The sequence below is a fragment of the Chionomys nivalis genome, chromosome 19, assembly GCF_950005125.1.
Source record: "Chionomys nivalis chromosome 19, mChiNiv1.1, whole genome shotgun sequence".
Lineage (NCBI taxonomy): Eukaryota > Metazoa > Chordata > Mammalia > Rodentia > Cricetidae > Chionomys > Chionomys nivalis.
In genome coordinates, this window is record NC_080104.1 from 43,625,021 (window position 1) to 43,651,380 (window position 26,360).

Sequence of the window (26,360 nt, forward strand, 5' to 3'; positions counted from 1 at the left end):
AGGATGTCAGAAAGCAACTGTTTTTGCAAATGAAGCTATCTGTGACCTTCGAGGACTCTCCGAAGAGCCCGGTGCGACGACTCAAAGGGAAAAGGCTCTGCCCAGCGCCGATGACCTGTGTCCAATCCCTGGGATGCATGGGCGGAAGGAGAGAGCCGACTCCTGAAAATGGCTCTCTGCCCTCCGTATGCATGCTGTAGTACACGCGTCCCTTGTCAATAAATAAGTTTTAAGATTTTTTGTCTGTTTGTGGTTTTCGATGCAGAAGGTTTAGAGCCTGTCCTGGAACTAGCTCTTGTAGACCAGGCTCCTCTCTCGAACTCACAGAGATCCACCTGCCTCTGCTTCCCGAGTGCTGGGATTAAAGGCGTGCGCCACCATCACGGCGCTTGAGAAATTATTTTAAGGAAGACTCTCAACCATTCTTTCTGTGGAGTTCATTTGGAAGGCTTCATTGGAATACCAAGCCAGGACCCCTGGCATGAGACTTTGATCTCTGTGGAGCATGACGCTCAGAGACAGGCTTTTGGAAGAGCAAAATGAGATTAGTGCCAGCAGCGAGCATTTACAGAGTACTGGGATAGTAAATGCAGAATGGAGCTGGGTAGCTACAGAAGAACCCAGACACTCTAGCCTGACATATTATAGACACAAAAAGGGGAGGAAATGGACATTCTCTTGTCTTTTTGACTGCTTTCCCTGGCTTTCAGTCCTTGATTCTAGCTTAATCTAGAGCAACAGTCACCGCCCCTTTGGTAAACCTCTGTCTCCAAAAATGTTTATATTACAATTCATGACAGTAGCAAAATTATAGTAAGTAGCAACGAAATCATTTTGTGACTGGCGGGGGGAGGTCACCACAACGTGATGAACTGTATTGAAGGGCCACAACATTAGGAAGTCTGAGAACCACGACTGTAGAGAGACATTTAGAATTCAGTCATGAATTTGACGGGCTGTCTAGATTCTCTTGGGAATCTAGTGTTAGGTGATAAGTATGCAAGCCCATACATTCTGGGATTTATTTATAAATGAAAACCGAACGTTTACTCTGTGAGCGTGTATGTGCATGTCAGCTTGCTGCAATTGGTTCCCTCCTTCACTCATGCGAGTCCCCAGAGATTGAACTCAGGTCATTCAGACTTGGCAGCAAATGCCTTTGCTCTCTGAACTATTGTGATATTTTATTTGTGTCCTAATAAAAAAAGCTTGCCTGAAGAGCAGAGCTAAGCCACTAGAGGCCAGGGAGTGGGGGTACACACCTTTAATGCCAGAATTGAGAGACAGAATCTGCAAACAGCTCACACAAAGGTGACCCTAGCCCTCGGGAGTCACACGCCCTTAATCCCAGCACTAGGGAGCTGGAGACAGGAGTGAATATCGCTGGGTGGAGAGAGATATATAAGGCAGGAGGGGACAGGATCTCGGTGCAGTCTGAGGTTTGGTGGAGACACTGCAATCTACAGTCGCGCTCTGAGGATAGAATCGCACTTTTGTTTGCCTGAGCCTTGGCATAGGTAAGAACTCTCTAGTGGCTTGGCTGCTTTGTTTTTCTCATCTTCAGCTTGAACTCCAATATCTGACTCTGGGTTTTTATTGATTTTGCTACACTGACCCATCTTGCCAGCCTTATTTATTGTGCGACGAGACTTTTCCTGCCGAGATGCAGCATGCCCATATAGTCACCCCAGGTACGGAGGCCACGGCAAGCCAAAATTCCTTTCAGGCGTCTGGGTGAGGGGTTACTACAGGACCACAGGTGACTCAAAGACAGCCGCAGCACCTAAGCACACCCTGGCATTGGGTGACAGCTCACACAAGCTGGGAACCTGGGGCACACACTGCATAGCCTGCATGATCCTTACTTTTCTTTCAGAAGACCCGAGTTTGATTCCCAGCACCCCCATCAGCTGCAGATGATTGGATGGATGTCTTCTGACCTCCCAGGGCTCTCCCACACAAATGTGCATACTCACAAATACACATTTAAAAAAAAATCTTTTTTTTTTCTTTTTCGAGACAGGGTTTCTCTGTGTTTTTTTTGGCTAAAAAAATCTTTTTAAATGATAAAAAAAAAAAAGGAACTACAAACTGCATGGAAGAGAAAGAAATAGCTTGGCTGTTTCTTACTGGGTGATGAGGATGACACGTCCTTAAACCAGATTGAGCAAATGGAAGATGGTCGGGTGGTGGTGGCGCACGCCTTTAATCCCAGCACTCGGGAGGCAGAGGCAGGTGAGTTCGAGGCCAGCCCAGTCTACAAGAGCTAGTTCCAGGACAGGCTCCAAAGCAACACAGAGAAACCAAAAATAAAAAAAACCAAAAATAAAAAACGGAAGATGGTGGGTTTGTTTGTGGGTGTGCTACAAATACATCCACAGATATCTAAGTTTACTTAGATATCCTCCATTTCAATAGAGTTCTAATACACTGATTTTTTTTTTTCCCCTCATAGACATTCTCAACAAAGGGAAATTCTGCCTCTCAAGGAAGAGTCAGTCTGGAGATTGGAGTCACCACAACTCGAAGTAGGGCAAGGGGCCAGGGTCGCTGCCAGTGTACAGGACAGCCCCTAAGTCAGCATTGCTGAGATTCAGAAATCCTGGTTGAAAACCTAACCCAGGACACGGTTGAAGCAGCGGCGGGTCGGCTAATCGTCTGTGAGGATGACGCGGCACACCAAGAACTGCAGCGCCGGAGCAGTATACACCTACCATGAGAAGAAAAAGGACACAGAAGCCTCAGGCTATGGGACCCAGAACATTCGACTGAACCGGGACGCTGTGAAGGACTTTGACTGCTGCTGTCTCTCGCTGCAGCCTTGTCGTGATCCTGTGGTCACCCCAGATGGCTACCTGTATGAACGGGAGGCAATCCTGGCGTACATCCTACACCAGAAGAAAAAGATTGCCTGGCAGGTGAAGGCCTATGAGAAGCAGCGGGCAGCCCTCAGAGAAGAGCAGAGACAGCTTCAACGAGCTGCAGCCCAGGACCGAGCTCGAGGCTTCCTGGAGAAGGAGGCAGCCATCCTGAGCCAGCCCCTGAACCCCTTCATGCCCAAGGCTGCCACCTTACCCAACACAGGTGATGAGCAGCCAGGGCTCAGTGCGGGTCCCCCGGGCAAGGACAAGGACACAATAATGCCCAGCTTCTGGGTTCCCTCACTGACGCCCGAGGCAAAGGCCACCAAGCTGGAAAAACCATCCCGCATCGTGACCTGCCCCATGTCTGGGAAGCCACTACGTATGTCAGACCTGACGTCCGTGCGCTTCACGCGGCTGGATGACTCTGTGGACCGCGTGGGGCTCATCCCACGCCGTGAGCGCTACGTGTGTGCAGTGACCCGAGACAGCCTGAGCAACGCCACACCGTGCGCAGTGCTGCGGCCCTCCGGGGCGGTGGTCACTCTGGAGTGTGTCGAGAAACTGATTCGGAAGGACATGGTGGACCCCGTGAGTGGGAATACCCTGACAGAGCGTGACATCATCGTGCTGCAGCGGGGCGGGACGGGCTTTGCAGGCTCGGGAGTGAAGCTGCAGGTGGAAATGTCGCGGCCAGTCATGCAGACCTGAGCTATGACCTAACAAACCTGCCTGTGAACGCGGGGAAAACAAAACGAAACAAAACCATAACCCAATAGCGCCAACTGGAGAGTTGAGACTTGTTCTATTTTCAGTGAGACAGCACCACCTAGTGTCAGAATATAATATTTATCTTTGTTGCTGAATAATAATAAAGGACCAGATTAAAAAAATACTCAGTGTGCTGGTATGGGAGATGAAGGATATTCATAACTGGCTACACTTTACATGGTAGATAGAATGGTGGTATTATATGCATTGCACAATTGAATATATATGCCAAGCGCGAATGTAAGAGTTAGAATAAACAGGCATGATGGCACGATGAATATGAATATATAATATGATGAATATTGAATATTACATACACAGTATTCCAGAGGCAGTCTCAGGATTTAGAAAGTGATTCTTGGTTATCAGAGATCTCATGATACATGGCCCTGTGGAAACATTTTACTACATTCCGTCTAAGGTTGAAGTTTCCCCTGAAGCTATCAAGTTGGTTCAGCTGGTGAGGGCAATTGGTGCCGAGCCTGACAACCTGGGTCGGATCCCTGGGGTCTGGTGGAAGGAGTGAGCCGGTTCCCCCTGATTGCCAGCTGACATCTACTGCGTGCTGAAGCGTGTCTCATCCTCTACTTCCTGTCACTGCCTACACGAGAGAAGACAGGCCTGAGCACTCAGCATGTGCCACCACAGCCCAGTGGGTGTTACCTCTTAGAGAACGGGACAACTCAAAACTGAAAATAGAGTGAGAATTTTTTTGAGTGTACTTAAATGTGTTTCGTCTGTGTGTGTGTGTGTGCGCACGCGCAGGCCAGAGGACAACTTGTAGGAGTGAGTGAGTCCTCACCTTTCACCATGTGGGTTCCAGGAATCAAACTCAGGTTCTCAGCCTTGGCGGCAAGCACCTTTATTTGCCGACTCAACTCTCCAGCCCCCTTATTCCTATTTTCCTGCCGCCCACGGTACCCGGCACAGCATCTTACACAGAGTAGACACACCGCTGATTTGCTGAGTAAATTAATTTATTTTTATACTGCAAATCCTTGCCTTGAAGTAAAGAAGGTCTCAAGCCTTTCTAAAGCAATTACCATCTCCAGCTAAAAATCCCCAGCGGAGGGGGACCTGGCACAGAGAACACCAGAGATCTGAGCATAGGGATTTGGAAACAGACACCCCCAGTTCATACCCCCGGCTTGCCTGAAGCAGATGCCGTGACAGACACTCTCAGGGCCATGTTTGGATTGGTCTTAGAATGGCAGAGAGCTGAGTACGTCATCCCCAGCAGATGTCTGTTGAAGTCTCCGTTATGCCCGGTGCCAATCTAGGCACTGGGGGTGGGTGTGGGTGTGACTGTCTGCCTAAAATGGTGCAGACAGGCTGGTGGGAGTCTTGTTTTGACCACATAACGAGTGCATTGTGAAATTGTGAGTGTCCTGGTTGGTTTTGTTTGTTTTTGTTTTCCTTTTGCTTTTAAATCTCGGGCACGTTTTGGCTTCTCGGGTGATTGCACTTGGGAGGAGAGGTGTATGGCAAGATCCTCTAATGTTAAGTGGGAACTCATCTAGCGAATTCCCCAAGATGACCGCTGTGGGTATGTGTAATCCATGAAAGGTGATGATGGGCTCCCCAGCTTTCTCTTTTGCATCTATTCTAAAGTCACTAACTTCTCTCAGCCCTGGCTATGGCTCCTAATCACTCCTAGTTGGGCCTAATGTCCCTTACACACGGCGTGGGGAAGCACGCTCGCTCCCCCCTCCCTCAGGCCGCGGTGGCAGTGGTATGGTATCTTTGGTTTGTGAGAATTGTCTACTTGCATCTCTAAGATGCACAGCCCTAAACTCTCCCTCAACCAAGGCTCCAAAAGCCTCGGCCATCTTACTTAAAACACTTCCTGCCCTGGGTCCAGAAGGATGGGAACTCACTTAAATGCAGCTGTTTGGAAACCACTGTGTATGATCGGTCCTCCTTCCCCTCCACAGTCTACCCTCTCACACAGCAGGGACGGAGACATCCTTAAAGTTCATCGCTCTCCACCACGCTCCGAGAAGTGCAGGAGTACACCATCGTGCTTTCCATGGAGGAGAAGGCAGAGAAGATGTCAAGCCCTTTGCTGCTGAGAGACCCATAGCGGCTGCCACTGGGACGGATGGACATGGGTGGCGGGATCTGCTGGTGCCACTGAGCTGGAAAATGAGCCAAACAAAATGTTACGATCAAAGGAATCCATGGGAGGAGCACTGATACCTCGTTTCTAAAAGGAACATTAAAACCTTCCTGCCTTGTGCTGGGCGGTGGTGGCCCACGCCTTTAATCCCAGCACTCAGGAGGCAGAGGCAGGCAGATCTCTGTGAGTTCAAAGCCAGCCTGGTCTATAGAGTTGTAGGCCAGCTAAGGTGGTATAGCGAGAGCTTGTCTCAGAATAAATAAACAACAACAAAATCTTGCACAATTAACAATTAATTGTTGCGTTTTCTCCTTTCCAGCTGGAAGTGTGTAATTTTCCGCTCCAGGGATCTGACTCCCTCTTCTGACCTCCACAGGTACTGCACTCACTTGGTACACACACACACACACACACACACACACACACAGACACACATAAGTAAAAATAATCTTTAAAAAAAAAGGATAGGTAGAGGTGAGGGATGTTCCTCCTGCTGAACTTTGTGGCAGATTCCTGGGGCCTGCTGGGAACAGGACTTCTAAAGAACAGTATGTCTGGAAGACTGCGGTACAAGGTCACTTTTGCTGGCTATAAGTGAACCAGAGAGAGCACACAGCTCTTCTTAAAATTGAAGGTATTTATGCCCAAGATGAAGCTGAATTCTACTTGGGCAAGAGATGCACTTATATATAAAAAGAAAAACACAACCCAGTGACACCTGGAGGCAAATCAAACAAAACCAGAGTGATATGGGGGAAAGTAACTCGGGCCCATGGAAACAGTGGCATGGTCCGTGCCAAATTCCGAAGCAGCCTTCCTGCAGAGGCCATTGGACACAGAACTGTGTGATGCTGTACCCTTCCCAGATTTAAACCAATGAAAAGTAGATAAATAAAAGTGGATTTGTGCTCTTGTTAAAAAAAAAAAAAAGATAATCTCTGCTTCTGTCTTCTCTCTTTTCTTGGTAAGATTATAGAACGGCTCTGCAGATGACTTCAGAATTATAATCTGATAAAGTGAAATTATGGGCCACTGAGGTTGAGCAAAAAATTTCATACATGTCATTTTTTTTTCTTTTCTTTTTTCCTTTGATTTTGGTTTTTCAAGACAGGGTTTCTCTGCATAGCTCTGGCTATCCTGGAACTCACTTTGTAGCCCACCCAGGCTGGCCTCAAACTTAGAGATCCACTCTGCCTCCCAAGTGTTGGGGTTAAAGGTGTGTGTTACCACTGCCTGGTACACATCCCTTTCTTGTAAATGGAGTTTCTGCTGGAATTTCCAAAAAAAGAAGGAGCAGTAAGATGGCTGAGCTGGTAAAGGCATTTGATGCCATGTTTGACCACTTGATTTTCAAAAAACAAGACAAAACAAAAAACAAATGGCAGGGAGAACCCATCTTCAAAGCACAACAGAGAGTGTTATCTATCTCATTTACGCATGGAGATGATATTTCAACTGTCCTCCGCGCACAGATGTTCCTTGAATGACATCATCCTTACCATATATATCCAACCTAGCTGTGCAGGACACAATGCCAGCTTCATTCTTGGCTGACAGGGTATACCAGCCGGCGTCAGATTTCTTGGCTGGCTGGATGAGGAGGCAGACATAGCCCGTTGTGTCCTGGTGCATGCTGGGGAAGAGAAAGAACATGTTCACCTTTAACTTGGGAGCAGAAGCATTGCGGTCAATCTTAGGCTTGGGGGAACTCTCAGAGAAGGGACAGGGGACAGTTAGCTCCTTAGCCAAAGCCTAGAAAAGCCTTTCTCTTCTCACTTTCTTCTCCTCTTCCCTCCCTCTGTCCCTCCCTCCGTCCCTCCCTCCCTCCCTCCCTCTGAGACAGAGCCTCCTGGCTGGCCTGGAACTCATTAGATAGATCAAGCTAGCCTGAACTTAGAGATCCTCCTGCCTCTTCTCACTACTGAATCCAGCCCTCTAATCCTCCCCTTCTTAAAAATTTCTTTGAGTATGTATGCATGTATGCACACCACATATATACTGATAGCCTGAAGAGGCATCAGATTCTCTAGAACTAGAGGTGCAGATGAACCACCATGTGGGTGTTGGGAATCAAACCTGGGTCCTCTGCAAGAGCAACAACTGCTCTTAATTGGTGAGCCATCTCTCCACTAAACCTCCTTTCTGAGATGGTCTCCGTAGTCCAGAGTGACCTTGAGCTCCTTCGAAGAACTTGAACTCCTGACCCTCCTGCCTCTACCTTCCAAAATGTTGGGATATGCTATCACCCCTGACCCCTAACTCAGCTTTTTGTTTATTAAAAAACCAAAACAAAACCTTTTCCAGGTCCTAAAACAATTGAGAATATGACAAAAATATGCCAGATCTTATATGTTCCTTGTATAATTTTTAAGATTTATTATTTTCATTTATGTGAAGGTGTGCCTCTGTAGGTTTGTGTTCTCCATATATGCAGGAGCTTGTGGAGACCTGAACCAGGTGCTGGGTCTTTAAAACTAGAGTTACAGGCAGCTGGGATTCACCCAGGGAGGATGCTGGGAATTGAACTCCTGACCTCTTCATTGCTGAGCCATCTTTCCAGCTCCTCCATGTATATTTTTAAGAACTTCTTTTCATTTTGGAGGCAGTGTCTCATAGAGCCCAGAACAGCTTCATACGTGTTCTGTAGCCAAGTTGATAACTTTGGACTCCTGATTCTACCTCCAGATTCCTCCTGAGTCTGCGGAGGGTGGGAATGCCACCATACCTCAGACACGTGCAGTCAGTTTTGCTTTCTCTCTCTGGTAAACAGACTTTTATTAAGGCAAAGTGAGAAGGCAAATAGACTTCTGGCAGAGGGGCTCTACACACACACACCCCACCTGCTTTTGAGCCTGAGTTTTACTCTTGCCTAGACTGACTCGGAATTCACTCTGTGGCCCAGGCAGGCTTGGAACACGTACAACAGCATGGTTGAAACTCGGTAGTGCCATATTCAATGAAAGAAGCCCACTGTAAAGGCTGCGGGCTTATCTGGAAGGCCCACCAGGCCCCTCTGAGCACGGATGTCTCCACAGAGACGGTGCTTGCTGTACCTGATCCTCTCTCTACTGAAAGGGATGGTCTCGTTGTCTTTCTTCCAGTAGAACACGGGTGGGGGCATGCCTACCACGCGACACTCCAGTCTCACCGGGTGGCCCTCAGGAACACCACTGTTTTGGAGTTTCTCCAGGATCATGGGTGCTTTCTTCACCTCTTTGGCTAAACAAGAGAAGTTACTTTTCTATTTGAATAGTAGCAAGGCCCTTGAGGTTTCTGCCTCAGACGCATCACGCTTATTTTATTTTATTTTGAGACAGGGTCCCATTGTATTGGCTGTCCTGGAACTTGCTTTGTAGACCAGGCTGGCTTTGAACTTTGCTTGTACTGGGAATAAAGTCATGCATCACCATACCCACACAGAAATAGTCACTTTAAAAAAAAAGTGTTTTTTTTCCCCCCAGCATTCAGGAAGCAAAAGTAGGCAAATCTCTGGGAGTTTGAGGCCAGCATGGTCTCTACAGAGCTAGTTTTAGGACACCCAGGGCTACACAGAGAAACCCTGTATTGAAAAACAAAACAAACAAAAAAAAATTTTCAAAGTTACATTTAATTAATTCATTTGATTTGCGTGTGTTTGTATGTGTGTATGTTCCTGTTTGTGTGTACGCGCGTGCCTGCATGCATGTGTTTGGATGATTGTGTGTGCGACCGTTTTCGTCAGGAGTTATTTCTCCTGTTCCATCACATGGAGCCCTGGGATTTGAACTCAGGTTAGAATGCTTGGTGGCCGATGCCTTTATCCACTAAGTCATCTTGATAGTCAAATAATGACTTTTGAGAACATATTTCACGTACTAAAACTGATTTTTTTGAGGACTTTATTTCATAGGAACTAAATTTTCACCCGACTTAAACTTTATTGTTTATTGTGTATGCGTATGAATGGGAGTCTGGGTGAGTGTTGTGCACTGTGTACATTCAGGGGCCTTGAGGGCTAGGCAGGACTTCAGAGCCCCTGTATCAGGAGTTATAGGATGCTGTGAGCTGCCATGTGGGTTCTGGGGACCAAACCCAGGTCCTCTGCATCAGCAATGAGTGTTCTAACCACTGAACCATCTCTCCAGCCCCCAACTGACTCTTTAGATTTGGCCACATTGTCATTTTTCTATTTTGTATAAATGTATTTGGAGTAAAAACCTTTTCTAACTCCCATAAATGTATTGGGGGTAAAAACCTTTACCACATTATGCATCCCCAGAAGGTAGCCTCATCTATCAAAGTCACTGTTTTAGAAATATGGAGAAAGGTAAAAGCCTGCAGCAAAATTACAGTTTCCTATTTTGCTGGTGAGACTAAATTAAGAGCAAAGGAAAAGGGTTCACAGGAGAGCAGCCACTGGCTGAGGAAGAAGAACAGCAGTGCTGACTGTTGGTTTCCTCCCTCCCTCCCTCTCTCCCTTCCTCCCTCCCTCCTTCCCTCCCTCTTTCCCTCCCTCCCTCCCTCCTTCCTTTTCTTTTTTTTCTCTTTTTTTTTCTAAGGCAGGCTTTCTCTGTAGACCAGGCTGGCCTCAAACTCAGATCTGCCTGCCTCTGCCTCCCTCATGCTGGGATTGCCTAGTTCGGGTTGATCTACCCACAGTGGGAGGAAGCCTAGCACTAAGATCCCCACTGGACCACTGCCCTGCAGCTGATGATGTCTTACTTCCCTTTCTGTGGCGGGGCTGTGTTCTGTTCATGCCATCTTATTAGGTGAAGGCTCATTTGCTTTGGGATTCAACATTTGACGAGCACCTCCCACTGGGGCAAACATCGGAGAAACCCAAACCAAGGTCTCAGGACACGGCTCAGTGGGTAAATGCGATTGCCGTTAAGCCTGAAGACCTGAGTTTGATTCCCAGGCCTGCGTGGCAGAAGGAGCCAGACTACTTCTGCAAGCTGCACTCTGGCCACACGCAGGAGGTGGCACATCTCCTTCTCCCTAAGTAAGAACACAACACAGCCAACCAGCGCCTCTGTCTGTGGAAGCTCAGAGCCTGCAGGGAGGCAGAGCTGTGAACAATGAACACGGCAGTCTGCAAGCGCTCTGGGAAGCTTGCCTATTCTTGCACCATGAAAACCCAGAGGAGGTGGCCGAGGGCTGCCTGGTGAACCCACTGTGCCGGGTGGTGACCCTCAACTTCAGCCTTTACATTTTATTCATTCCTACTTTTATTTTTGAGAGGAGGCTTCAGGTAACCGGATTGGTTTTATCTGTGGGATGACCTCCTGTCCTCACCTCTCCAGGGCTGAGTGTCAGGTATATGCCACCATACTGGTCTAAGTGGACTCTGTGTGCTCTTGGGCACTCTGCCAACTAAGCTGATAAATCCTTGGTCCTGAATGAGAAGAGGGCTGGTTAAGGACCATTCAGTTAGCAGTATCACTGGTGCAATGCAAAGGTTCGTAACTCAGGGAACAGAAGAGCCTGGTGTGGAATCACAGACTGAAGGGCAAAAGACTAGAATTTAGTGACAGCTGATTAAATAACCCATTGATTGTTTAGTCAAGTGTTGCGGTTGCTCGCTCCCATTGGTTGTCTGATTAAAATGAAAAGCAACCACCTTACATGTCTGTATTACTATGTATCTCAGAAACCAGTGTAGAAAACAGGGTCTACTGTGGTGAAGGGGAAACGGATTGCTGGGGTGAGGAATTCTGGAATTCTGCCAGAGCACCTGAGTATCCGGACAGTCGGCGTGAAGGGAGTTCTGCTTAGAGGTCCCTCAGCGAGACTTACCTACTACGGTGAGCTCCAAACTAAAGGAATTCTGCCCGGTTTTGTTGGTAGCCACGCACGTATAGGTCCCTGCGTCGCGTTGCGTGAGCGGGTCGATGAGCAGAGAGTGGACCCCCGTCTCTCTGACCAGCATCTTGTGGGAGGCATCTGGTAGCACGGGTCGCCCATTGAGCAGCCACGTCAGCTCTGGGGGCGGTAAGCCACTCACCTAAGAACCAACGAACAGCTGGTTCAGGTGGCGCGCTGATGACAGGCAGGTTTATCTGTGAGTGGATGCTTTATCCTTGTTGGCACCAGATAGTTGGTGAAGGGAAACGCAGGGAAGAGGGATCTAAATGAACTGTGTGGAATCCTGGCCTCCCTTCAGCTGCGGTTAACCCATGTGATTATATCCTAGAGCAGAATAATGGCTGAGCTGAGAGGATAAAACAGGCCCGTGGCATCAATAAGAGGGCTGACTTCAGCTTAGATACCAGAATTAGAGAAGAGTCAGATATTAAATCAAAGTTCTCAGATTTTGCTCATGGACTAAGTATAAAAACATCTTGATGCCTAGTTATAATATTAAACCAGAATCTCTCAGGATGGGAGCCAGGCACCGGTAGTGTTTGGGGTTTAGAGACAGGAGAGCATAGAACCTGAATGTCATTTAGACAGCAGCTAAGGAGGATAAGAGCCACGCACAGGAAGGGGTTCTCTGCACATGCTTAACCTCCAGCCTTCACTGACCTGAACCTATGAAGCCTCATTAGGAAATCAGAATGTAGAATCACAAAAGGTGACAGACGTGGCTTAGTTTGAGGAAACGACCCTGTTCACTCAGAGTGTTTTTGGCTCTGTCTTCTCACACCTATGACTTTTCAAAGGTTCTCCCCTCCCTACAACCAAAGATGCAAAAAAATCTAAGCTTCTGGCTTCATAGCAATAAAGGATTCCAGGGACCATACAGAAAAGTACATGTTAGTTCTTTTTGGTTATATTTTCACAGTGAAGAATTGACTTATGTAAGGCCCACATAAAACAGTTCTTTTTTCTTTAAAAATTTTCATGCTTACATAATTTTTATTAAGATAGTTTAAGATTTTAATGACTTATTTCTGTATGGTATTGAAAAGATGAAATGCTCTAAAGGAGCCTATGGCGAGGACGATTCCTCCCTTCCCTAAGACCCTTCTGTCTGGGAGAAACCCCACATAACAAACACAGACAAAAACGATTGCAAACAAGGAACTAGATGAAAACTCGGGTCGGGCCTGGAGCTAAGGACAGGTGTTTGGAGGTACCTTACAGTCCAGCCGGCAGAGACGGCCCTCGTGAGCCACCATGTCACCCGGGGCCTGCAGGAAATGTGGCCGGAAAAAGCGCTCCTGTAGAGGCTCCTTGTCTCTCTCTTGCATTCTGGCCCTTCCCCTACAAGAAGCATTTAAACGTATAACAATAACCACATGCATTTAGAAATGGCTATAAGGCTATAATGAGGCAGGGTCTCCTGTAGCCTGTGCTGAGCTCAATAAGTAAATTCAGGATGACCTTGAACTGGTTCTCTGTTCTCTACCTCCTGAGTTCTGACATTATAGGCAAGCATCATTATACCCAGTTTATGTAGTACCTACTGGAGATGGAACCCAGGACCTGGAGCATGCTAGGTAAGAACTCTACCAAATGAACCACACCCTAGAGTAGAAAGGCTTCACTGGACAGTCAATCAATCACAGCTTAGAATTGATACACACACACACACACACACACACACGCACGCACGCACGCACGCACGCACACGCGCGCGCACCAAACCAAACTCAAAACCAAAACTCCTTGCGGCATTGTACATTGTAGAATCATCTCCAAACTCTGAAATCCAGGAAATAGGCTCCGGACTGGATGCCCCCAGAGGACCCAAGTTCAGTCCCCAACACCCACTCCAGGTGGCTCACAAGCACCTGTAACTCTGGCTCGAGAGGATCTGCTGTACTCTGTGCACACATCCTGACCATACACATAATTAAAAACAGTGCAAATAAAATAAGCAAGACTTAGTCTCTTCCTCTCTGAAGTTATTCAACACTAATTGGCTTAGCTCCACTCTCTGCGGGTTTTGGAACTTGTTGAAAAGTCATCAAAATAAACATATAAATCAGTACTCCATCTGAGAACCCAAAGTAAGGTCCTCCCAAAATCACCCAGAACAAAATGGCTGTGACCACAATAAAATTCAGCCCGGCAATAAATTACGGCTGATAATTAAACATGACCATGAACTTGAACTCAGTCAGAGTGACCAACAGTAACAGCTGTGCTTGAAAACAAAACAAAATAGCAAAGATAAAGGAGGGGGCAGAGAAGTGTCTTCCCGAGGGCAGTGTAACACTATGCGAAACACGGGTCTCTATTTTTGGTCCTTTAGTAAGTCATTTAACTCATCAGCCTCAGCAGCAATCTGCTAAGACTTTGTGGCACCCTAAGACTCCAGGGGAAATCCAGGCCCTTTCTCATTAGTACTTCATAAAATCTGAGAAGAAAATCGTTATCATGGAGATAACAGCGGAAATATTCAAGTTTCTGTCTGGCAATAGAAAAGCCCATGATTTCAAAGGGTCTGTCAGGCATTGTGTGCACAGGTGTTACTGGTGGCTACAATGTTTTGAACCATTACAATTGTATCAAAGGGGCTGGGAATGTTGCTCAATTGGGCTAGTGCCTGCTTAGCATGCATGAAGCCAGGTTCATTCCCCAGTACCACAAAGGCTGGGTGTAGTGGTGCAAGCCTATAATCCCAACACTTAGGAGGTGAAGGCAGAAGCATCAGTTTAAGGTCATCCTCTGCTATATTTGAGGGAAGCCTGGGCTACATGGAAGACTGTCCTTTTTTTTTTTTTTTAAATGCCAAAGCCTGGAGCTTCTCAAACGTAAATGTGCCCGTGCATCTCTTGGGGATTCTGTTCGAAGTGCGAATTCTGACTTGGATGCTCCGGCTCTGGACCAGGCTTGATGCCTGTATTCCAAGGAGCCCCTGGTGGTGGCACAGTGTTAGGTAGTGAGTCACTGTGGTGAGTGGGGACATGGGAGGGGTTCAGAAAAGGGGGGTCTGCATTACCTGTGAGACTGACCGGCAGGGCTGAGTCTGTTTCGAATGGGCAAACTCTGCACCATCAAGTGGCCAGAACAGCTGATTCTCCCCTGAGAAGCAGAAAACAAGCAAAATTAAAATAAGAAGAAATGCACATTTTTTTTCAATTTATATAAGTGTTTTCTTCACCAAAACATTATACATTTTTTTCTAACAATGAAAGATTATCTTTGCCCAAGAGAAGTGAAAGCAATACGATTTTAGTTTTGTTTTGTTTTTCGAGACAGGGTTTCTCTATGTAGCCCTGGCTGTTCTGGAACTCACCCTGTAGACCAGGCCGAACTTGAGCTCAGAGATCTGCCTGTCTCTATTTCCTGAGTCCTGGGATCAAAGGCATGTAATAGCACCTCCCAGTTAAAAGCAGTGCAAATTTTAGTGTGTGTGTCTGTGTGTTTCGGTGCATTTTTCTGTGTGTGCTGAAGCCTTGATGTTGGTTGGGAGTCTTCCTAAGATGGCCCCTCCACCTTAGTCATTGAGGTAGGCTCTCTCAGTCGAACTCAGAACTTGCAGACATGACCAGTATGCACTGGGGGTCCCCTTATCTCTGCCTTTTGGGGCTTGGTTCCATGTGGGCCATCACATCCAGCCTGGATTCATAGGAGCTCTGGTCCCCACACTTGAACAGTGAGCGTTTAAAAAATCTGGCTTCTCCTGGGCTGGAGAAATGGCTCGGAATTTAAGAGAGCTTGCTGTACTTTAGGTGATATTCCCAGCATCCACACCATCACCTGTAACTCCGGTTCTAGGGGATCTGACACCCTCCTCTGGTCCCTGGGGGCATCTGCATCATACACACACACACACACACACACACAATCTTTAAATGTATGTGTGTGTGTGTATGACTTCAAGTATTTATTATTATCAGGTGTGGGGGGTACAAATGCCATGTAACGTTCTTTTTTTGGGGGGGATTTTTTTTTTTTTTTGGTTTTTCGAGACAGGGTTTCTCTGTGGTTTTGGAGCCTGTCCTGGAACTAGCTCTTGTAGACCAGGCTGGCCTCGAACTCACAAAGATCCTCCTGCCTCTGCCTCTGCCTCCCGAGTGCTGGGATTAAAGGCGTGCGCCACCACCGCCCGGCCTGCCATGTAACATTCTTTTTTTTTTTTTTTTAATAATATTTTTTTTTAATATTTATTTATTTATTCTGTCTGTATGTCTGCAGTCCAGAAGAGAGAACCAGACTTCAATACAGATGGTTGTGAGCCACCATGTGGTTGCTGGGAATTGAACTCAGGACCTTTGGAAGGGCAGGCAATGCTCTTAACCACTGAGCCATCTCTCCAGCTCCGCCATGTAACATTCTTGATGAACATCTGAGTCCAACTTCTTGGAGTTAGTTCTCTCCTGCGTTTACATGGGTTCTGAGAATCATACTAAGGTTACTGGGTTCATGTGACAAATGCCTTTACCTAGTGACCCATCTTTCCAGGCACAAAATGACTTGTTAATATGTTAATATGTCAGGGGGAGAGATCTTAGGAGTAGTAATGATAGTTTCCACTTTAACCCAAGATATAAAAAAGAGCACAGATATTTTTGAAATTACAATTTTTATGTTGAGCTGTGGTGGCACACACCTTTAATCCCAGATCTCTGTGAGTTTGAGGCCAGCCTAGATTACAGAGTGAGTTCCAGAACAGGTTCCAAAGCTACACAGAGAAACCCTGTCTTAAAAAAAAATTACAATCCCCCCATTTAACATCATTTGCACGACAGTGTAAAGAACATAGCCAATTATTCTTAGGTTTTCCTCAACAGAGATCCATCAAGATTGACATTTTAGTGGGAAAATGGATGGAAATAGAAATTATGGCTTTATATTTTCAATTGGAATGGTAATTGGAAATATTGTGTCCCATCTTTCAGGGGAATTTTGAAAGCCGTTCTCATTCAGAAAAGAGAAAGGATCACAGCTCTGCAACTTTGATCCATAAAGAAGAAAAGAGATTTACTTATTTTAATTTTTAAAAGAGTTATGTGTATGAGTAGTTCACTGGAATATATATCTGTGCAGAATGTGTGGGTCTGGTTCCACTGGAATTCAGAAGAGGCCGTCAGAATGGTGGATGGTGTGAGTTACCATGTGGGTGTTGGGAACTGAGCCTTAGTCCTCTGCAAGAGCATCATGTGCACTCAACCGCTGATCCACCTCTCTAGCCCTCATCTCTTTATTTAATCGGTATTAATGTGTTTGCATCTGTGTTGGCCAGGTGTGTAGGTGCCTTCAAAGGCCAGAAGAGAGCATCGGAGCCCATGGAGCTGGAGTTACAGGTGGTTGTGAGCTGTCTGATGTGGGTGCTGGGAATTGAACATGGGGTCTTTTGGAAGAGCAGCAAATGCTCTTAACTATTGAGCCAATTCTCCAGCCCCCTGTTTTTGTGTTGATTTGTTTTCTGCCTTCAGACTCAATGCATTGTCACTGGATCACTCCTTCTGATGCCTGGGAGCCCTGCCACCCACCTGGGGGTTGGCCGCCATGATGGTGTAGTTGCCGTCATCGTCACCGTTGGTTGATTCGATGTGCAGGGAGCAGGTCCCGTCTCCTTCTCGCCTCATTCTGCAGTGCTCACTTCTCTTAGAGATCTGTTTCCCATCTTTGAACCAATAAACCTGCAGGGAGAAGGAGCTGTTGGTGAGGACTCACCATGCCGGAGCTTCAGAATATGAGACGGAGGTTGAATGCCATCCCTGGGACAAAACACTCATCTTCTGCAAAAATTTAGAAAAATCATAAAACATATTCAAAAGGACAGAATACTGTGCACCTCCTTCTGTACCTATACAGAACTCCAGTAAGAAATATGATGTAGTTTAGCATGGTGGTAAAGCTTTTGACTATCTTTATTGTACCTCATAATTAGCTTAAGGATGTTTTACGGACCAAATATGTCTTCACAGGTAAAATAATGAACACAGGAACTTGGATCATCCCCTATTATCCTATGTATACCTCAGCCACGAAGCTGAAAGGCTAGGATGGTTTATTGGATCAAAAGGAATAAGGCTAGGATCAAGTGGCTAAATTTACACCCTAGACCAAAACCAAACTCTAAGATTGAAATCAGTACAGATTTGCTGTGCAAATATTTCGGTGGTCAGCACCGCACAAGCCAGAGTGAGTTCCTCAAGGCAGGGCAGGGAGGTGGGTGGGAGGAGGGCGTGGGGGGCAGAGGAATAAAGCACTGATTATAGGTGCCCACTTCGCCTCTTCCTTGGTTACGGATCCGTGTGTGGCAGTACTGCTCTTGTGTTTGTGAAAGCAGATCCCCTGCCGCAGCCACACCGGTGCAAATCCTTCCCTGATTGCCAAGGAATGCGGTGACTCAGAGGATCGTTCAGCAGCCAACACCAAGCATGGGGCATTGCTGGCATTTGCTAACCTAACAGCAAGGACACTAAGATATCCCTCTCTGTACAGCAAAGGGCACCCTGTGGGTGTTGAGTAGAAACTAAACCCAATGAAGAACAACAATCATGTGAGTTTGACAGTTAAGAGAGCCATTAATCCAAAACAAGGCAGCACGACTAAGACATTTGTTCTACACTTTTATTAAAAGTCTAACAGTGTCTGAAGTGGTGGTACACGCCTTTAATCCCCGCCCTCCAGAGACAGAGGCAGGTGGATCTCTGTGACTTTGAAGCCAGCCTGGTCTATATACAGAGGCCCAGGCCAGTCAGGACCCCACTCAAAAAACAAATAAAAAACCCTAATGAGCCGGGCGGTGGTGGCGCACGCCTTTAATCCCAGCACTCGGGAGGCAGAGGCAGACGGATCTCTGTGAGTTCGAGGCCAGCCTGGTCTACAAGAGCTAGTTCCAGGACAGGAACCAAAAAGCTACGGAGAAACCCTGTCTCGAAAAAAAAAAAAAAAAAAAACAACAACAACAAAAAAACTCTAATGAGTCTGATTTCTTTTTGGCCTAATAATCCTGTTCCTGATCCTTTTTTTTTTCTAAATCACCTGGGCTTTGCTAATTTTTGAGTATTAATTTTCATTTTTATTCTGTAGATGTTTCACTACAGTATAAGTTGTTGGTTTTTTTTTTTTGTGTGTGTGTGTGTGTGTGCTTTGTTTCATGCAGCCTAGGCTGGCCTCGAAAATATTCTATAGCCAAGGATGGTCTTGAATTCATGATTCTCCTGAGTGACGAGATTACAGACATGCATCACCATGTCTAGGTTTTGTTGTTTTTTGCTTTTGTTTATTTGTTTGGTTTGGTTTGGGGTTTGATTTTTTTTTTCTCCAGACATGGTTTCTCTGTGTAGTCTAGGTTGTCCTGGAACTGGCTTTGTAATCTAGACTGGGCTTGTATGCAGAGTTCTGCCTGCCTCTGGCTCCTAATTTTTGGGATGAAAGTCATGTGACACCACTACCACCCAGTCAATTTTTTTTTTTAAGTATGGTTTTGAGGACTGAACCCAAGGTTTCATGCATACTACATTCCAAGCCTAAAACTAATGTGTTTCTAGTGGATGGGTCGGGTGGGGATTCTGGAAGAGGCCAGAAGATGCCCTGGAGCTGGAGTTACAGGTGGTTGACAGTGTTGGGAACTGAACGCCCATCCCAGCAATTGCTCTTAACTGAGAATCCATCTCTCTTGCTCCCCGAGATTTTTTTTCTGGTCTAGAGGACACATTAGAGCCATTAGAGGCAAGAACTCTACCGCTGAGCTACATCCCAGCCCCGTGAGACTTTCTGAAAGAACTTGTAGATAGTTCCACGCTGCTGACGGTCATCTGGCAGGCCATCTTCCCTACCTTTGGAACCGGGATCCCAACAATTTTGCAGGTGAAGGTGACCGGAGAGCCTTCCATCACCCGGAAGTGCTTGAGTCTTTTGTCGAAGACGGGTGCGATACACTTGCCCGTGGGGATTTCATCATGCTGGATCTCGTCATCTGATTCGTCCACGGGCGTGCGCTCCAAGCGGAACTCTATCTCATTCATCAGCCTCTGCTCAAAGCTTGAAATTTTATACTCCTGCCAATCAGAAGGGGACACTGAAATTTCTATGTAAAAAACTTTATTATCATTAGTGTGTAATGGGTCATGCATGCGTGCCAGGACAGCATGCCAATGTCCCAGACAGCTTCCTGGAGTTCATTCTTAGTTAGGGTTTCATATATATATATATATATATATATATATATATATATCTTTTACTTTATGTGTCTGGATGTTTTGCTTACATATATGTCTGTGCAGCGTGTACATGCCTATGAGCCATCATATGGGTGCTTGACACTGAACCCATGTCTTCTGAAAAGATATATAGTATTCTTAACCATGGAGCCATTTCTATGGCCCCTTAGTTGAAGTTTCTATTGCTGTGATAAAGACTATGACCAAAAGCAACTCTGAGAGGATAGGGTTTATTTCATCTTACAGCTTCCATCATCCAGGGAAGTCAGGGCAGGAACTCAAGGCAGGAACCTGAAGGTAGGAACTGAAGCAGAGGCCATGGAGAAAGCTACTTACTGGCTTGCTCCTCTTGGTTGCCCAGTTTACTTTTTTTTTTCCTAAAGTATGTTACAGTTTTTATTTTATTTTATTGAGTTCTACATTTTTCTCTACTCCCCTCCCTTTCTTTCCCGTTCTGTTCAACCCTCTCCCATAGTCCCCATGCTCCCAAATTACTCAGGAGATCATGTCTTTTTCTACTTCCCATGTAGATTAGATCTATGTATGTCTCTCTTAAGGTCCTCATTGTTGTCTAGGTTCTCTGGGATTGTGATTTGTAGGCTGGTTTTCTTTGCTTTATGTTTAAAAACCACTTATGGGTGAGTATATATGATAATTGTCTTTCTGGGTCTGGGTTACCTCACAAAACTCAAGTCCAAATGGATCAAAGACCTCAACATAAAGCCACACAGAACCTCATAGAAGAGAAAGTGGGAAGTATACTTGGCAAAGGAGACCACTTCCTAAATATAACCCCAGTAGCACAGACACTGAGAAAAACAATTAACAAAGGGGGCCTCCTGAAACTGAAAAGCTTCTGTAAAGCAAAGGACATGGTCAACAAGACAAAATGACAGCCTACAGAATGGGAAAAGATCTTCACCAATCCCACATCAGACAGAGGTCTGATCTCCAAAATATAAAAGAACTCAAGAAATTGGTCATCAAAAGAACAAATAATCCAATAAAAAAAAAAAAACCAAAAACAGAGTGCAGACCTAAACAGAGAACTCTCAGGAGATTAATCTAAAATGGCTAAAAGACACTAAAGGAAATGCTCAACATCCTTAGTCATCAGAGAAATGCAAATCAAAACAACTCTGAGATTCCATTTTACGCCTGTAAGAATGGCCAAGATCAAAAACACTGATGACAACTTATGCTGGAGAGGTTGTGGGGAAAAGGGAACACTTCTGCATTGCTGGTGGGAATGCAAGCTGGTACAAACCCAGTTTACTTTCTTATACAGACCAGGACCACTGCCCAGGGGTGGCACCACCCACAGTGGGCTAGGCCCTCTCACATCAGTCACTAATCAAGACAATATCACGCAGACTTGCCTGTAGCCCAATCTGATGTGGCAGCTGGGTGGGATGGTGGCACACATGACACACACACCTTAAAACCCAGCACTCAGGAGGAAGAGGCAGGCGGATCTCTGTGAGTTCGAGACCAGCCTGGTCTACAGAGTGAGCTTCAGAACAGTCAGGACTACACAGAGAAACAGAGAAACAAAAGCAAAACAACAACAACAACAGAAAAATAGATCCCTCCTTCCAGAAATGTCTGGGTTTGTGTCAAGTTGAGGAGAGCCATCCAGCACCCCTCACCTCTACCTTGTCCTGGGGAGGAACCCGCCTGGTAAGCTTTTGGTAAATAAGTGCATAAAAATCTATCCGATAGTGAAAGTGCGGAATCCAGCTTCAGAAAGGCTGCTCAAAAGGTAGAGAATGCCACAGACACACACAGTTTGGGTCTGGCTCCCTTTGGTGTGTGGTTAGTCTTTCTGCAAGCTTTTTACAGTAAAATTTATAAAATTAAAATATAAAACACACAGATTTACCTGATCAGTGTACCAACCATGTAATACAATGCATGAACTGAAGGTGAGCACTAAAGTAAGATTTTAGCATGATTAGTTTATCTGCAAGCTTTTATAGTGAAGTTTATAAAATTAAAAATCTAAAAAACCAGATACACCTGATCAATGTGCAAACCATGTAGTACAGTGGATGAACTGATGAGCACTAAAATAAGAATATAAAGGCCAAGTTGCTTCCGCGACAGATTAAACATTTGGCAGGTTGAGCTTCAGGAACAAGGACACCATGACAGAGAATGCCGCCTAGCCTGTTACTAAATCCCTGAGCTCTGGGCAGTTTGGGCAGCACTTTGCTTGCTCTCAAGGTCGACTGTCTCTGCCACACACAGATCCAAGTGTAAAGTTCCAAGCAATGTCAGAGTTCCTAATGAACCATGTAAAATGCAAGCAGTGTGTTTACTTTACACCCACAGGTTCTTCCTGCACTGTCATTCCTGAAAACGGCACTACAGATCCACCACTGATGGACGTCCATGTCCGACTTCCCATTCTGGGTTTAGGCCACTTCTCACTTCTGCCTTACTCTCAGAATAAAAACGGAAAGTTTCTTTATCAGCTGCCTCCCGTGATCTCTGTAATCAAAGGAAAGAACACACACACACACCTGAACACAGTTTAAGAGCGTGTGAAGAGAATTCTGAGTGCCTGTGAAAAGAACTTGAAGAAAATGAGAGTCTTGTGACATTGGTTTCTTCAAAAACACAGAAGTGTTCTTGGAATGTGTTTTTGTGCCCCTCCCAGGTGTCTCAGATAGGAGTGCTTTAGATTATTATTACAGCTGGCTATCGTTATTTGTTTATATGTCTCTGGAAAACTATGGCTTTGCCATGTGCAGTTTGTCCTTGTGATTGCTCACTTTACTCACGTGATTTTGTTTAACCCTCAGAGTATAAATTGTTGATGCTCTGTGGAGCAGTGGAGGCGCATGCCTTTAATCCCCGCACTTGGGAGGGAAGCAGGCCGATCTCTATGAGACTGAGGCCAGCCTGGTCTACAGAGTGAGTTTCAGAACAGTCAGAGCTACATGGAGAAAGCCTGTCTCAAAAAAACCACACACACACACACACAAACAAATGTCTGATGGTCTAAATAAAAGCTGACTATTGCATGAAACTTTAGCCTGCCTCATTTTTAGGCTCCATTCTCCCAAGTTTAGCACTGCCAACTACAGTGATAAACACACACAGCACAGACACAGACAGACACACACACCCTTCTGTGTAATATGGGCAGTATAGAACTCAAATCAATGATAAATGACCTGTCCTTTCTAGATTTCTGGTTTCGAGATTTCTAGAATTACAGCTGCTGTGCACCCCCATAAACAGGTAAACCTGATGGGAGTGGTTCAGAGCCACCTTCTCCACCATCAAGTTCCCCAGCTGGGTCAGCATGTGCTCTGCCGTCCTGTGATCATCCTCTTAAGAACAGTCAACCTCAGCACCCAAAGACTGCATCAAACATCCTTAAAACAGATTTCACCCAACCATTTGCGTTCAACACTCTTACCTGCTGGTGTGATCTGAGATCTCCAAAATTCACTTTCTTCCCCAAGTCTAGAATCACTGAGTTCTTAGTCTCCAGGATGTAATCGTCACTCATTGCCGGAGAAGCCTTTGTGGTTTTCTTCATCAGACCCTGGGGCGGTCTGTAAAAGAAATCCCCACACCTATGAAATGACTAGTCAGTGTCTACAGGTTGGAGTGGATAAAATGACCACCTGACCTCAGCACCGTAGGTAGAGCATGTTATTTTATTATTTTGAGACAAGATTCCACGTAGCCCAGGCTGGCCTTGAACTAGCTATGTAGTCAAAGATGATCTTGAACTTCTGATCCTCCCACCTTTGACTCTCAGCATTAGAATTACAGGAGTGCAAACCACACGCAGTTTATCAGATGCTGGGCACTGAACCTAGGGCTTCATTCAAGCTAGGCAAGTGCTCTACCAAATAAACTACCTGTTTTGTTTTGTTTTGTTTTTCAAGACAGGGTTTCTCTGTAGCTTTGAGGCCTGTCCTGGAACTCGCTCTGTAGACCAGGCTGGCCTCTAACTCAGAGATCCACCTGCCTCTGCCTCCTGAGTGCTGGGATTAAAGGTGTGTGCCACCACCGCCTGGCTGAACTGCCTATTTTTAATTGCCAAGCATTATGGCACACTGCCCTGGCACCCCATGGGCATGTGAATCTTTGAGTTCCAGGCTAGCTTGGTCTACATAGTGAGTTCCAGGATAGCCAGCGTTACACAAAGAAACCCTGTCTAAAAAAGAAGAAGAAGAAGAAGAAGAAGAAGAAGAAGAAGAAGAAGAAGAAGAAGAAGAAGAAGAAGAAGAAGAAGAAGAAGAAGAGAGAAAAGAAAAGAAAGAAAGAAAGAAAGAAAGAAAGAAAGAAAGAAAGAAAGAAAGAAAGAAAGAAAGAAAGAAAGAAAGAAAGAGAAAAGGAAATCATGCCCCTTGACACGAGGCATTCATTATCCATTTCGTATCTATTTGGTAAGATTATATCAGAATCCCTTCGCTGAAGTCCTGGCTCAGGCCAAGCTATTCTGTGCATGTGTCCCTCTTAACTGGCGTCTCCAAACCTTCAAGACACTTACAAGGATGGTGCGCTTTTAGGCAGCCCCATGGCATTGGTGGGTGGAATGGATGGGAGAGAAGGCAGGACAGAGCTGAGGAAAGCCACTGGGTTCTGAATCCGACCGGTAGGAGAGACAGGAGTTGGGGACACACAGTGAGGCTGAAACTGGTTTCCACTGGGGGTGGGATATGCAAGCGGTGGTAGTGGTGGCGGCGGCGGCGCTGCTGGCTCTGCAGGGCCAGGAGGAGCCGGCTCATTTTGGATGGAGAGCACCCCTGGAGATCTGCCTTGTGTAGAGGGGTGAGACAGTAAGAGGCTTTCTTTGCTGACCGTCCTCTGGATTGTCTGAGGAGTGTTACTCAGGGTGAAGACTGGGGAGCTGGATGGGGACACAGCTGCCGTGGAAGTGCTTGCAGAGGGGAAGAAATGCTTTGGCCGGGCCAAGCTGGACGTCTGTGGTGCAGGACCCTTCACCTGCTTGCTGGAAATGGTCACTGCAGGGGGAGCCGGGGGAGCCGAGTTCAAGGCGCTGAAGTTGAAAGTGGACTCCTTCGGTGATGAAGGAGATGCATTTTGCAGCTGCTGCTGTTCCAGTAACACTTGGTGATGAAGCTGCTGTAACTGGGTGGAGTCACTGCATGAAAAACAGCAGAGAGAGAGAGAGAGAGAGAGAGAGAGAGAGAGAGAGAGATTAACTTTTACTCTTGAAAGTGTCCTCCTGTGACACTGTGTATGGTGGGGCATGCCTAAATCCTAGCAATTGAGTGTTTGGTGAAGGAGGGTCAGGAGTTCAAGGCCAGCCTCAGCTAAGCTCCTCCTTTCCTGCCAGGCCACGTCACATAGTTTTAAAAATAACCAACAACAACAAAAGAAATGTCCTGATAAACTTTAGGCTTCTCTTGCTTATAAACATCACCTTTGACTTTTCTTTTTTTTTTTTTAATTTTTTATTTTTCGAGACAGGGTTTCTCCGTAGCTTTTTTGGTTCCCGTCCTGGAACTAGCTCTTGTAGACAAGGCTGGCCTCGAACTCACAGAGATCTGCCTGCCTCTGTCTCCCGAGTGCTGGGATTAAAGGCATGCGCCACCACTGCCTGGTTACCTTTGATTTTTCTTGTTCTTAAAAAGAGAAAGGGGGCTGGAGAGACGTTTCAGTACGTGAGAGCACTTGCTGTCTTGCTGTGCAGGTTTGAAAACATGGGTTCAAATCCTTAGCACCCATGTGAAAAAGATGGTACAGCAGCACATAGCTGGCACCGGGGAGGAGGGCAGCAGGACCAGTGGGGCTTTCTGGCTGCCAGACACGTTCCAAGCTGAGTTAGAGACTGTGTCTCAAGGAAATAAGCAGAGAGAGACTGCAGGTAGCAATGTCTTCCTTTGGGCATAGGAATCCATACACAACACACGTGCATACACCACACACAAACACACACACACTCACACATGACATATATCATCACGTGCAAGCACAGCATGAGAAAGAACTCTGGAGACATGGGTGGTCTTGCAGCGGACCCAGGTTCAGATCCCACCACCCACATAGTGGCCCACACTTGCCTGTAATTCCAATTCCGGGGGATCTGACGCCCTCTTCTGACCTCCAAGAGCACCTGCACACATGTGCTGCACATAATCACACACACACACACACAAGAAACATTTTGAAAAATAAGTCAACAATCACTATGTTGAACCAGAGGCAGGCAGATCTCTGTGAGTTAGAGGCCAGCCTGGTCTACAAGAGCTAGGACAGCACCAAAGCTACAGAGAAACTCTGTCTCGGAAAAAAAAAATAATTATTAGGTACAAGAAAGAGTATACTATTCTGGGAAGAGTCCAGAAATGCTTTACCTAGAGAACTCACTAGACAGGCATTTCCCGAATTTAGGAGCCACGTAGTGTGGGTGGAATGTTAATAATGAGGATGAGTGGAAGAGCGCATTTATGGGGATGCAAAGATGTCTGCTCTGCACGCACTCAGTGTCTGTTTCCCCTCTTGGAATTATGTTTTTCAACTTTGTCTTTTGTTTGCTTAGGTCTGAGGCAAGATCTCAAGAAGCCCAGG

At 46.1% G+C, this 26,360-nt stretch overlaps 2 protein-coding genes and 1 pseudogene across 2 annotated transcripts in view; 2 read left to right on the plus strand and 1 right to left on the minus strand.

Annotated features, from left to right (window-relative positions):
• Nucleotides 1-2,666: 2,666 nt before the first annotated feature.
• LOC130890403 (nitric oxide synthase-interacting protein-like) lies at nt 2,667-3,572 on the plus strand. The gene has a single exon (XM_057794333.1). The coding sequence runs from the start codon at nt 2,667-2,669 to the stop codon at nt 3,570-3,572; it is 906 nt and encodes a 301-aa protein (XP_057650316.1).
• Nucleotides 3,573-5,512: 1,940 nt separating this feature from the next.
• The window catches only part of Mypn (myopalladin), a 79,283-nt gene continuing 58,435 nt past the window's right edge, over nt 5,513-26,360 (minus strand). The window contains exons 11-20 of the mRNA XM_057751916.1: nt 24,316-24,930; nt 23,230-23,368; nt 19,416-19,637; nt 17,118-17,267; nt 14,621-14,703; nt 12,810-12,936; nt 11,527-11,734; nt 8,805-8,970; nt 7,251-7,384; nt 5,513-5,770 (exon numbers count right to left, since the gene is read on the minus strand). Coding sequence (XP_057607899.1) covers nt 5,601-5,770; nt 7,251-7,384; nt 8,805-8,970; nt 11,527-11,734; nt 12,810-12,936; nt 14,621-14,703; nt 17,118-17,267; nt 19,416-19,637; nt 23,230-23,368; nt 24,316-24,930 — 2,014 coding nt within the window. The 3' untranslated portion in view covers nt 5,513-5,600. The remainder of the gene's footprint in view (nt 5,771-7,250; nt 7,385-8,804; nt 8,971-11,526; nt 11,735-12,809; nt 12,937-14,620; nt 14,704-17,117; nt 17,268-19,415; nt 19,638-23,229; nt 23,369-24,315; nt 24,931-26,360) is intronic.
• Nucleotides 6,302-6,623, plus strand: LOC130862343 (60S ribosomal protein L35a-like; annotated as a pseudogene).